General features: G+C 43.5%; 2 protein-coding genes across 6 annotated transcripts; one reads left to right on the forward strand and one right to left on the reverse strand.

Moving 5' to 3' along the window:
* Positions 1–510: 510 nt before the first annotated feature.
* On the reverse strand, positions 511–6,164 carry LOC110491704 (endonuclease domain-containing 1 protein). The gene is made up of 2 exons (XM_021565348.3): positions 2,619–6,164; positions 511–1,405 (listed from the first exon to the last, which is right to left on the reverse strand). Exons 1-2 carry the CDS (start codon positions 2,910–2,912, stop codon positions 779–781), a joined length of 921 nt encoding a protein of 306 aa, XP_021421023.1. The 5' UTR covers positions 2,913–6,164; the 3' UTR covers positions 511–778.
* LOC110491705 (UDP-glucuronosyltransferase 2A2) lies at positions 4,688–13,044 on the forward strand. 5 transcript variants are annotated; one of them, XM_090202341.1, is made up of 3 exons: positions 4,688–4,820; positions 10,015–10,081; positions 11,105–13,044. In XM_090202341.1, the coding sequence occupies exon 3, from the start codon at positions 11,114–11,116 to the stop codon at positions 12,719–12,721; it is 1,608 nt and encodes a 535-aa protein (XP_090058467.1). In that variant the 5' UTR covers positions 4,688–4,820; positions 10,015–10,081; positions 11,105–11,113; the 3' UTR covers positions 12,722–13,044. The 5 variants fall into 5 exon arrangements, with proteins under 5 accessions (XP_090058467.1, XP_090058468.1, XP_036802485.2 ...); XM_090202342.1 differs by having other exon boundaries at positions 4,701–4,820; positions 11,110–13,044; XM_036946590.2 differs by lacking the exon at positions 4,688–4,820 and having other exon boundaries at positions 9,802–10,081.
* Positions 13,045–13,560: the final 516 nt, after the last annotated feature.

Consider the following 13,560-nt stretch of genomic DNA (forward strand, 5'->3'; position numbering starts at 1 on the left):
AGTCGAATGTGCAGAACAGCATCTCGGAATGCACAACTTGTCTGTCGTTGTCACTGGATAGGCTATTGCATCAGATGACCACACCAGGTTCCACTCCTATCAGCTAAAATTAAGAAGCTGCGGCTCCAGTGGGCACGCAATCACCAACCCTGGACAATTGAGGAGTGGAAAAACATCACCTGGTCCGACGAATCCCGGTTCCGGATGCGTCATGCTCATGGCAGAGTTAGGATTTGGCGTAAACAGCATGAGTCCTGCCTGGTGTCAACGGTACAGGCTTGTGACAGTGGTGAAATGGTGTGGGGAATGTTTTCCTGGCACACATAGTTCCTTGAAACCAATTGAGCAATATTTGAACGCCACACCTTGTAGAATCCATGCCCTGAAGAGTTCAGGCTTTTCTGGAGGAAAATGGGCATCCAATCTGATACTAGATGGGTGTACCTAATTAACTGGCAACTGAGTGTATGTCATAACTGTTTCCAATGCTTCAAAATTAGACTCTTGTAGTTTGACATTCAGTGACATTTTATTATGACATTTGGGACACATTTCACGCGTATTACATTATTTTGACACTGTTATATATAAAGTTTTACCATATTTTTGATGTCCGTGATTTACTTCTTACCTAGACTGTTGAGCAATCTAGACAATTTTAAGAGCACGTGTGCTAAAATTGAGGACATACTACTTGTGATATTAGTGCCAAATTAATAGAAAAAAATGTAATTTTGCTGTCTATGCACACATGATCCATTACATATGGTAGATATGGTCATTTTACCCCAGAGCATTGTTCATAAAACACACTGATGACGGTCCCAAATCGCTCCTTCAGGTACATCTCCAACGTATCCAGAGGCATACGCCTTACATCGTAACCCCAGAACCATTTGTGACTGCTTTTGTCAATGGGCACAATCTCTTCTGTGCTGTTTGGGTCATTGCGTCCAATAGCAGCATACGTGGGGAAAACCTTGCTAAGATTAACCTTGTTAAGTAGACTCTTGTTGTACTTAGGGCAACAGTAGGCTGACCACATATACTCCGGCACTGCCACTCGATGACCCTTGATCCAGTGCTTGTTGTCCAGGTAGGGAATAACCCCCGTCACGACGTAGGCCACACCGAGGCAGTAGGAGCCGAGAGTGTGGTTGACCTGGTTCTCCAGTGTCTCCCAGGGCCCGTTGTTGGAGCCAAACTTCTGAGGGACCACGTTGGTCAGGGTGAAGGTGGACAAGCGGTCCTCCTGGGTCCGGTGGTGAAGGCTGGGGTTGAGGTGCCCCCGAGTGTAGGAGGAGTTGGTATAGTCCAGCTGGACGGCCTGGCTGTTCACCACATTCGGGTCCAGCTCACCTAGTGGGAAGGGGGTCATGTTGCCATCCGCTGTGGTGTTGGCTAACTGGAAAGGGGAAATGTTGAGGGTCAACAAAGTGTTAAGGGTTAGGAAATGGGAGTTTTTTAAGAAACTATCTTGTGTTGAATGTTGCAGTAAGTGGGGGCTTTCCCAACAAGACAAACCATGGCACAGTACATTTTGGCTTCACTGAACTGAGAAACATAATTGTCTGCAGATGATGAGGCTCTGTGCCAACCACAAATGTGTCTGTTCTCGTTTTTTAAAATGAGCATTTCCTCTTTTTAAATCTAGTACAGAACACTCCAGTCATGCTTGTTATTTACAAAGAGCATAACAATTTCTTATTTTCAAAATTCAGTGTCATGCATAAACCAGTAGATTGTAATGGCTGTTTAATCACCCTCTGAATCCCAATTTCATTAAAGGGATATTACACTCTAAAATCTAATTTTGTCAGAAGTTTTTATAACTCCAAAGTAGTCTAATGTAAATATGAGAAAATCTGGAAATTACCTGTTCAATTCATTTTAGATTATAGAGTATAGCTGGATCTACAAAACAGATGGCTTGGGACGTGGATTCATCTTGTCAATAGAATACTTTGTAGTCTGAAAACCTCTAACAAAGTTTGATTATGGGGTGTAATGTCCCTTCAAAGGGGAAGTTCAGAATTTTACAATTTAAAGGGATACTTGGGATTTTGGCAATCAGGCCATTTATGTACTTCGCTAGAGTCAGATGAACTTGTGGATACCATTTTATGTATCTGTGTCCATTATGAAGGAAGTTAGAGGTAGTTTTGCGAGCCAATATTAACTAGCGCAGTGACTGGAAGTCAGATATGGTAGCAAAGGCCCATATACTTCCAGTCATTGCTCTAACGCTAGTTAGCATTGGCTCGCGAAACTATCTCTTAACTTTCTTCATACTGGACACAGAGACATACAAATGGTATTCACGAGTTTATCTGACTCTAGGGAAATAAATAAAGGGCCTCATTGCCAAAATCCTGGAGTATCCCTTTAACTTTTAACAGCCACTACAAACATCAGCAAACTTTTGGCACTGCTAGCTAAAAATCAATAGGAGTGATAGGAGCAACCGTGTATTTTCCAAAATGCCATGGCCAAATCAAATTATATCTGCTCAATTATTTGGTTTTACATACTTAACGGTGCTAGACTACTTTCAGGGTAAGGAAACATCTAACATCAAGTTTTAAAATACTTAACTTTCCCTTTAAGTCATTTGTTACCTGTGGCTCAAACATCCAGTTTGCTGGGGGCCTTTTCCCTTCTGGCGGGCTGAACATGTAGGCAGAGAACCTTGGCGAGCGTCGTGGGCGGCTGTACAGCGAGGCGAAGTGGTACTGGTTCCCATAGCGCTGACAGATGGGGGTCCCTGACAGACCCTTGGGGGGCCACGACCTGTAGAAGAAGTTCAGACATGGGGCGAAGTCCCCCACATCAGCCGCACAAAGGGACAACCAGCCTCCCAGAGCTAGAAGGGCCAAACCCACAGCATGAAGATATGCCATTCTGGTTAACATGCTGGAGCTGTTGCTGTAGTCTTCCAAAAATGTAAAAGATAGCAACACCCCAAAACAGGACTACAACTAGATTTATTCTTTCCAGTTCATGGTGCCCTGTTATTCAAAGCTGATGCGTTTCAATACAAAGGTCTTTCTTACAGCTTCAGAGAAACGTGATCAGAAACTGTCCGCAAAGCCACAGAAAAACAACTAGAGAGGAGACATACGTATCTGCTATAGGTTCTCAATGCGGCACCCCTGTCTCATGCTGTCACACACTCGTGATACTTGGGGATTGGGAGGTTAGGGGTGGATTCATGGTTGACTAAGCGTTTGACTATTAACACTTATGCGAGGAGAGCGAGGGGGTGTTACGAAAGCAGCTTCCTTATTAATGGCACATGAGTCTCACTGAAACAGGAAGGATGCCTGGCCGCCTGGCCTCTTATGCACTATGTCTCTTACTAGGGAACGAGAAGAGCTGAACCAGCAAAGAGTGAAAACAATGTTTGTATGCACTCACATCCCCAAAGTGAGTCTGCTAGTGCCGGCTCAAACGCAAATGACCTTTAGAAATCAAGTACAATGTCGACAATGCTTCTTTAACTGAATCACAGGCCTCAGTTGACACAGGTGTTAATCATTGGACAAAAGTTGACGTCATTGCAGAACTGCGTTGTTGTCGAAGGTACATCCACAGTAGCATGTTATCTCATGGTTAAACATTGGCTTGCACTTTTGAGTTGGTTTAAAGTCCAGTGCAGTCAAAAACAGGATTTTCTTGTGATTTATATACACTGGGTGTATAAACATTAAGAACACCTGCTCTTTCCATGACATAGACTGACCAGGTAAATCCAGGTGAAAGCTATGATCCCTTATTGATGTCACTTGTTAAATCCACTTCAGTCGGTGTAGATGAAGGGGAGAAGACAGGTTGAATAAGGATTTTCAAGCCTTGAGATAATTGAGACATTGATTGTGTATGTGTGCAAATCAGAGGGTGAATGGGCAAGGCAAAATATTTAAGTGCCTTTGAACAGTGTATGGTAGTAGGTGCCAGGTGCACCGGTTTGAGTGTGTCAAGATCTGCAACGCTGCTGGGTTTTTCACGCTCAACAGTTTCCCGTCTGGATAAAGAATGGTCCACCACCCAAAGGCCATCCAGCCAACTTGACATAACTGAGTCAACATGGGCCAGCATCCCTGTGGAATGATTTCGACACCTTGTAGAGTCCATGCCCCAATGAATTGAGGCTGTTCTGAGGGCAAAAGGGGGTGCAACTCAATATTAGGAAGGTGTTCCTAATGTTTTGTACACTCAGTATAAATCTTCACACTATGAGGTTGAAATAATACTGTGAAATTATGAAACATGTTAATAATGCCCTTTTGGTGTAAGAGCTGATTAAAAAGGCCGTCTGAAATGACAGCCTATTTAGGTAGTATGGCGTTTTGGCCTGCCTGGTTACATCACTCGGCAGTAAATTAGTTAAAAGACCAATAAGAAAGAGAGTTCCAAACTTCTCTGACAATAACAGTTTTCATTTCCCCCTTCCCACTGGGCACAATTGGGTAACATTTTAACATTTTAGTGAGGGCAATTGATTGATCTTGAGTGCTTTTTCAGTGACACACAACACAAGTATTTATTTTTTTCAACTCTGATTTAATTAACCAATATTACAGTGTTCACACACAATATTACATAATGAGACACTTAAGCATGCACGCACGTGAGTTAAAGGGCTTTCACACCAAATTGGCTTGGAGTGGTTTTTCCTATGTCTGGCACATTTCCCCCTTAGTTTAGTTAGTTTGGACTGGTGTGAACACTACGGGCACGCGGGAGCGTACTAAACAACGCACCACGGTTCGCTCAAAAAGACTGGTCTTGGTCCGATTCCATGGTGCGGTTCAATGCAGGTGAGAACGCAGTCCAGACCAAACACAGGAAAGAACCAGAGGCGCGCAATATTATTAGTTGTTTGACGGCGAGCATTTGATGAAATGCACACTTACCATAACTTCATATCTCTGATACATTATGTGAGTAGCAGCATATTTATGAGCGCATCCGAGATGTGGGAGATGTGGGCTATTCTGGGCATATAGAATAGCTTACTGAATATAGGCTATTCACGTTGCAGTTAGAGCGGCTGTTGATCTGTTTCCTCCCGCATGTTATTCGAAGACCAAAACGGAACAAAAATAAAGTTTGGGACACACAAGTGAGGCTTCATGATAATCATAGATGGATTAAATGTGAACTTTTTTTTCTCCAGTAAACAAATTACTTGCATGGACATGTGGTTTTGTTTAGGCATTTTAGTTCGTGTGACATTGTGAAACCAAGCGGGCCAAATAAAAATAGAATACAACTCTGATTCTAACTATTGATGAGAACTACAGTGCATTCGGAAATTATTCAGCCCTCTTCCCCTTTTCCACATTTTCTTATGTTACAGCCTTATTCTAAAATTGATTAAATACATGTTTTTCCCCTCATCAATCTACAAACAATACCCCATAATTTCAAGGCAAAAACAGTTTTTAGAAATTTTGGCAAATGTATTAAATATAAAAAAAGAAATTCCTTGTTTACATAAGTATTCAGACCCTTTGCTATGAGACTCGAAATTCAGCTGAGGTGCATCTTGTTTCCATTGATCATCCTTGAGATGTTTCTACAACTTGATTGGATATATAGGGTCCCACAGTTGACAGTGCATGTCAGAGCAAAAATCAAGCCATGGAGTCGAAGGAAATGTCCATAGAGCTCCGAGATAGGATTGAGTAGAGGCACAGATCTGTGGAAGGGTACCAAAACATTTCTGCAGTAGTGAAGGTCCCAAAGAACACAGCGGCCTCCATCATGCTTAAATGGAAGAAGTTTGGAACCACCAAGACTCTTCCTAGAGCTGGCTGCCCGGCCAAACTGAGAAATCAGGGGAGAAGGGCCATGGTCAGGGAGGTAACCAAGAACCCAATGATCACTCTGACAGAGCTCCAGAGTTCCTCTGTGGAGATGGGAGAACCTTCCAGAAGGACAACCATCTCTGCAGCAATCCACCGATCAGGCCTTTATGTTAGAGTGCCCAGACGGAAGCAACTCCTCAGGAAAAGGCCTGTGACAGCCTGCTTGGACTTTACCAAAAGGCACCTAAAGGACAAGATTCAAAACAAGATTCTCTGGTTTGATGAAATCAAGATTGAACTATTTGGCCTGAATGCCAAGCGTCACGTCTGGAGGAAACCTGGCACCATCCCTACGGTGAAGCATGGTGGTGGCATCTACATGTTGTGTGGATGTTTTTCAGCAGCTGGGACTGGGAGACTAGTCAGGATCGAGGGAAAGATGAACGGAGCAAAGTAGAGAGAGATCTTTGATGAAAACCTTCTCCAGAGAGCTCAGGACCTCCGACTGGGGCGAAGGTTCACCTTCCAGCAGGAAAATGACCCTAAGCACACAGCAAAGACAATGCAGGAGTGGCTTCGAGACAAGTCTCTGAATGTCCTTGAGTGGCCCAGCTAGAGCCCGGACTTGAACCCGATCTAACATATCTGGAGAGACCTGAAAATAGCTCTGCAGTGACACTGCCCATCCAACCTGACAGTGCTTGAGAGGATCTGCAGAGAAGAATGGGAGAAACTCCCCAAATACAGGTGTGCCAAGCTTATAGCGTCATACCCAAGAATACTCAAGGCTGTCATCACTGCCAAAGGTACTTCAACAAAGTACTGAGTAAACGGTCTGGATACTTATGTAAATGTGACATTTCAGTTGTTGTTTTTATATAAATTTGCAAACATTTCTAAAAACCTATTTTTTCTTTGTCATTATTGGGTATTGTGTGTAGGTTGATGAGGGAAAAAACAAATGTAATACATTTTAGAATAAGGCTGTAATGTAACAAAACTGGGAAAAAGTCAAGGTGTCTGAATACTTTCGATTGCACTGTATGTGTGAAAACACCCTTTAGTGGGGCCAATTGATTGATCTTGAGAGTTTTTTTTTCAGTGACACACAAGTGTGTTAGTATTTTTCTGATCTCTGATCTGTGCATTTGTGTATCTGTGTATGTCCTTTGTGAAATGTTGTAGTCTTGGTTGATTCAATCAGATCAGAGTTGAGAAAAATAGTAAACACTTGTTTTGTGTCACTGAAAAAGCCCTCAAGATCAATCAATTGCCCTCACTAAAATTCTTAAAGGTTCAATGCAGCCCATAACTCAATACCAAATCATTTCTGGGTAACACTTAAGTAAATTACTGTGATTGTTTTAATTTAAAATGGTAAAAAAGGAACAAAAATGGCTTCTTAGCAAAGAGGAATTTCTCAAGCAAGAATTTAGCTCGGACTGTCGAGTGTGTAAGCCAATCTTTAAAGGGATACTTTTATTGCGCTAGCGTTAGCACAATATAGACTTCCAGTCATTGCGCCAATGCTAGTTAGTTTCACGAGCCAACTTTCACGAGCTAACTTTCTTCATACTGGATACAGTATCACACCCTGACCTTAGAGAGCCGTTTTAGTTCTCTATTTGGTTAGGTCAGGGTGTGATGTGGGGTGGGCATTTATGTTTTATTTTCTATCTTTCTTTATTTCTATGTTTTGGCCGGGTATGGTTCTCAATCAGGGACAGCTGTCTATCGTTGTCTCTGATTGCGAATCATACTTAGGTAGCCCTTTTTCCCTCCTTTCAGTGTGGGTACTTATCTTTGTTAGTGGCACTTAGCCCTGTAAGCTTCACGGTTGTTTCTTCGTTTGTTGTTTTGTTGGCGACATTTAACTAAAAGGAAAATGTACGCTCACCACGCTGCACTTTGGTCCACTTCTTACGACGGCCGTGACACACACATAAAATGGAATCAGCGAGTTCATCTGTCTCTGGGGAAGTAGAGTTGCCAAAATACCTAAGTATCCATGAGATGACATGCTATTGTGGATTTACCGTCAACAAAAGTGCAGCTCTGCAATTTCAACATTTGTCCAATGATTAACTCCTGTGTTAACTAAGGCCGCGATTAAATTAAATAAGCATTTTTGACACTGTATGCCCACACAAACACACAGACATAGACACACACCCAATGCACCAGCTTGTGTAAATAAAGATTCTTAGTACTAGGGTTATTTCTGATGTGTGTAAAATACAGTGGGGAGAACAAGTATTTGATACACTGCCGATTTTGCAGGTTTTCCTACTTACAAAGCATGTCGAGGTCTGTCATTTTTATCATAGGTACACTTCAACTGTGAGAGACGGAATCTAAAACAAAAACAAAAATCCAGAAAATCACATTGTATGATTTTTAAGTAATTAATTTGCATTTTATTCCATGACATAAGTATTTGATACATCAGAAAAGCAGAATTTAATATTTGGTACAGAAACATTTGTTTGCAATTACAGAGATCATACGTTTCCTGTAGTTCTTGACCAGGTTTGCACACACTGCAGCAGGGATTTTGGCCCACTCCTCCATACAGACCTTCTCCAGATCCTTCAGGTTTCGGGGCTGTCGCTGGGCAATATGGACTTTCAGCTCCCTACAAAGATTTTCTATTGGGTTCAGGTCTGTAGACTGGCTAGGCCACTCCAGGACCTTGAGATGCTTCTTACAGAGCCACTCCTTAGTTGCCCTGGCTGTGTGTTTCAGGTCGTTGTCATGCTGGAAGACCCAGCCACGACCCATCTTCAATGCTCTTATTGAGGGAAGGAGGTTGTTGGCCAAGATCTTGCAATACATGGCCCCATCCATCCTCCCCTCAATACGGTGCAGTCGTCCTGTCCCCTTTGCAGAAAAGCATCCCCAAAGAATGATGTTTCCACCTCCATGCTTCACGGTTGGGATGGTGTTTTTGGGGTTGTACTCATCCTTCTTCTTCCTCCAAACACAGTGAGTGGAGTTTAGACCAAAAAGCTCTATTTTTGTCTCATCAGACCACATGACCTTTTCCCATTCCTCCTCTGGATCATGCATATGGTAATTGGCAAACTTCAGACGGGCCTGGACATGCCCTGGCTTCAGCAGGGGGACCTTGCGTGTGCTGCAGGATTTTTATCCATGACGGCACAGTGTGTTACTAATGGTTTTCTTTGACACTGTGGTCCCAGCTCTCTTCAGGTCATTGACCACGTCCTGCCGTGTAGTTCTGGGCTGATCGCTCACCTTCCTCATGATCATTGATGCCCCACGAGGTTAGATCTTGCATGGAACCCCAGACCGAGGGTGATTGACCGTCATCTTGAACTTCTTCCATTTTCTAATAATTGCGCCAACAGTTGTTGCCTTCTCACCAAGCTGCTTGCCTTTTGTCCTGTAGCCCATCCCAGCCTTGTGCAGGTCTACAATTTAACCCTGATGTCCTTACACAGCTCTCAAGTCTTGGCCATTGTGGAGAGGTTGGAGTCTGTTTGATTGAGTGTGTGGACAGGTGTCTTTTATACAGGTAACGAGTTCAAACAGGTGCAGTTAATACAGGTAATGAGTGGAGAACAGGATGGCTTCTTAAAGAAAAACTAACAGGTCTGTGAGAGCCGGAATTCTTACTGGTTGGTAGGTGATCAAATACTTATGTTATGCAATAAAATGCAAATTAATTACTTAAAAATCATACAATGTGATTTTCTGGATTTTTGTTTTAGATTCCGTCTCTCACAGTTGAAGTGTACCTATGATAAAAATTACAGACCTCTACATGCTTTGTAAGTAGGAAAACCTGCAAAATCGGCAGTGTATCAAATACTTGTCTCCACACTGTATGTCTCTTTATTATGTTTAGCAATTCTTTCTATTGCTTTGTTATAGAATGTTGTTTCCCTGAGAATGCCTGTTAGCAGTTTATCTCAGTCACATCAGGCTATGTTTTTTATATACCTTGAGGTGGGAAACATTGTTCAGTGCATGGAAGGAAATTGAGGGGGTGGAGTCGGGAAGGGGTGGAAATGTTGTTGCAGTGGGGAAGAGAGGCTGCCTAGTTGTCCCCCCCACTCTCTCTCTCGCTCTCTCTCTCACACACACACACACACACACACAAATCTGCTGTCCCTTGTGAATAGACATTCTTTTCTCCCCTCACTTTAACCTCTCCCACATTATACCACATACCAAGACTGCCAGCTCCAGTAAGGATCAGAAGGGGCTCAAAGTACGCTGCTGCTCAGAGCTTGTGAAGTAAGGTAGGTTACAATGTTCTCTTCCTTCTCTTATCTTGACAATAACTCAATATCTTTGCATACGATATTTGATATAGCCACTGGAACACTTAGGTATTTTTAATTCCTATTTGTGGACTGTTGGATTGTCTCTTCTTTATACATTTACTGTATTATTTTATTGTGCTACAGGACCATTTGAATAGGTAGTGTTGTCTTTTAAATGCATAGTTCTCTGAGTTAAATGTTGAGGTTTACCCCTTTCCCCCCATGGGACTTTGGTGAAGAGGATATGTGCTCGACCATAGTGGTCACTTGGGGACCATGCTGTTGTATGCACATGCTGGTGTTAAGTCCCCCCTCTGCTGCAGTGTATGCCCTAGATAATAGGGAATGTGTGGTTGTATAGGAGATTAGCCACAATATGCATTTCATCAGGACTTTAAACTCAGTTCATCTCTTGACAAAAGTACATAGCCTACTAAGGCTGAAATGTGTAATCCAGAGTTCCAGTATTTTGCTTAGTTGCGTAAGACGAGAACATCACGTAGTGCAACATTCTCTGCCAGTTCTTTTTACAAGAAAGAGTCATGTTTTTCCCCCAATCTGAGCATTGTAGCTTTACCATCAGCAGTATAAGGATTACTTATGGACCATGACTGTGTCATGAAATGAAATGAAATAATAATTTCTGCACTTAAAAGCCTGCTATATTAAATGAAGCGTCCTTTAATATAGACCACATGTAAAATTCAATAAATCTGATTTTTAACATGAATAAAGACTTGCTAAAGTGCCAAAGTTCAACATTTGGGCATGTCCCTCTGTGCCCCCCCTCCCCCCATAGTTAGTTTTGATAGTTTAGATTTTTTAAGATGTGAAAAGTTTTTTTCATTAAGTTGAACATGTGCTCTTTCTGACAGAATGTTAAAATGATGTGAAATAAAAAAGTATACTTTTTTTTCACAAAGTTGTACTACCCAAAAGGGACTAATTTCATGCAATGACCCTAATACATTCTGACATCATTCCCCTCATTCTTCCCAGAGTAGAACAATGAGTGGCCTGAACGGGGTGCCCGGTTTCGTCCTTGCGGTTTCGGTGGCCTTCCTCGGTGGCCCTCCAGGGGCTCTTGGGGGCAACATCCTCATCTTCCCCTTGGATGGCAGCCACTGGGTCAACATGAACCTCCTGATCGAGGGTCTTCACGCCCGGGGTCACCAGGTCACTGTGGTGCGCTCGGCCAGCAGTTGGTACATCAAGGAGTTGTCGCCCCACTACCGCTCTATCTCCATCACTGTGCCTGGGGGCATGGACATTGAAAAACAAGACTTCTTTGCGTCCTTCCTCGTCAAAATGCTGCAGATCCAAAGGGAAGGCGCATCGCCTTTGGCTTTTGTGTCCTTCTACTCGTACATGCTGTCGGCGTTGTCAGGAATGCACCAGCAGGCCAGTCAGTTTGTGGTGGAGATGTTTGAGAACAAGGCTTTGATGCAGAGCCTGAGGGATAGCCAGTATGACGTGGTACTCTTGGACCCGGGGCTGCCCGTCGGGGTCCTGGTCGCCCATAAGCTTGGGCTACCCACTGTCTTCAATGTTCGCTGGATCACCAGCGGAGAGGGGCATTTCGTGGTGGCCCCCTCGCCCATGTCCTATGTCCCCACTTCTGGTTATGCCACTTCGGACAAAATGACCTTCGGCCAGAGAGTTGGGAATGTGTTCATCTACCTCCTCAACATGATCATTGATATGTTCGTGATCAGCCCACACTACGATACGCTGGTGAAGAGTTACTTTGAGCCGGGTACAAACTTCTACCACCTTCTGCAGGGGACGGACCTCTGGCTCATGCGGGTGGACTTTGTGTTTGAGTTCCCTAGGCCCACCATGCCCAACATTGTCTACATTGGAGGCTTCCAATGTAAACCCTCTAAACCTCTACCGACAGAGCTGGAGGAGTTTGTCCAGAGCTCGGGAGAACACGGGGTTATCTTGATGTCACTGGGAACTCTTGTCAAAGGCTTGCCCGTGGAGATCACCTCGGAGATCGCCGCCGCTTTTGCCCAACTTCCCCAGAAGGTCATCTGGAGGCACATGGGCAAGCAACCCATCGGCCTGGGCAACAACACCCTGCTGGTCAAGTGGATGCCCCAGAACGACCTCCTGGGCCACCCCAAGGTCAAGGCCTTTGTGGCCCACGGTGGCACCAATGGCCTTTACGAAGCCATGTACCACGGGGTGCCGGTGGTGGGGCTTCCGCTGCTCTTCGACCAGTTCGAGAACGTCTTACGCCTGGAGGTGCGTGGAGCGGCCAAGGTGCTTGAAGTCACCAAGATCTCCAGCCAGAGCTTCTTGGGGGCTGTACAGGAAGTCCTCCACAATCCGTCCTACAAGACCAGTATGGAGCGGCTCTCAAGCCTGCACCGGGACAAGCCCATGCATCCTCTGGACACCGCCCTCTTCTGGATTGAATTCGTCATGAGACACAAAGGGGCCGCCCACCTGCGAACAGAGTCTTACAAGATGCCCTGGTACTCCTATCATTCACTGGATGTGATTGGATTCCTACTGGCTGTTTTGTTTGTGCTGGTAGCCATTACTGTGGGTTCAATCTACTTCCTGTGCCTCAGACTATGCAGGAAGCGTAAACCCAAACAGGAGTAACGATTGGCTCTTGAATACAACAGGAAGTGACCTCACCTCTTACCATATGACTGTGAACAAATAAGTTCCCCTTTTTCCTCTCAAACATGTCTGTTGGTACGCAACAACATAACAACAGGATATCTTCATAATGTACCAGTGTTTTCTTTTTTATTACACTGTATAGGTTTACATGTATAAAGAGAGCTCACTTTGATTTTTAGCATATATTTTGCATTACCATTGTGCTTTAGCCTTATAACTTTTAAACTCCTATGGTGACTGGGATGACTATGAGCACTAGAGTTTGATTCTTTATGATGAAATAAAATGGTTATAAATAACGATATCTGTCACCTTTATTGTGGTCAACCATTTGCTGGGAGATTTTAAGTCACTGGTGTCTTAGACCTAGGACAGAACCAATCCTAACCTGAGATAAACACATATGATATCAATGCATGATTTATGAAAAGTTCTCAAGTTCAAGAATCCAGCCCATTTGGAATAGCAGTAAAAAATATGTAAATACATACATATGGATGCAATACAAAGGCTAGACTAATGGCTGTGTCAAAATAGTTGAAAATATTGGTGGGATATTTACATTAGGATGAAATTGGAGACTGTATAAAAGTTTGTGGGAGTTTTTTAAAAATAGTCACATGATCCATCCTGCCAGGAGTTAAGCTCTCTCTCTCTCTATGGTGTCAATGTGTCCACAATCCTCCCCAAAAGGGTTGTCTAACTTCCAGTAATCTGGCTCTCTTCCTCCCCCAGGTCTGCTCAACCAGTACCTATAGGAGTTGATGATACAATTCAGTTATTTGGTAACACTTCATAGTGACTCTCATAAATAA

This window comes from Oncorhynchus mykiss, chromosome 16 (assembly GCF_057628025.1).
Source record: "Oncorhynchus mykiss isolate SJ-2025 chromosome 16, ASM5762802v1, whole genome shotgun sequence".
Taxonomy (NCBI): Eukaryota; Metazoa; Chordata; class Actinopteri; order Salmoniformes; family Salmonidae; genus Oncorhynchus; species Oncorhynchus mykiss.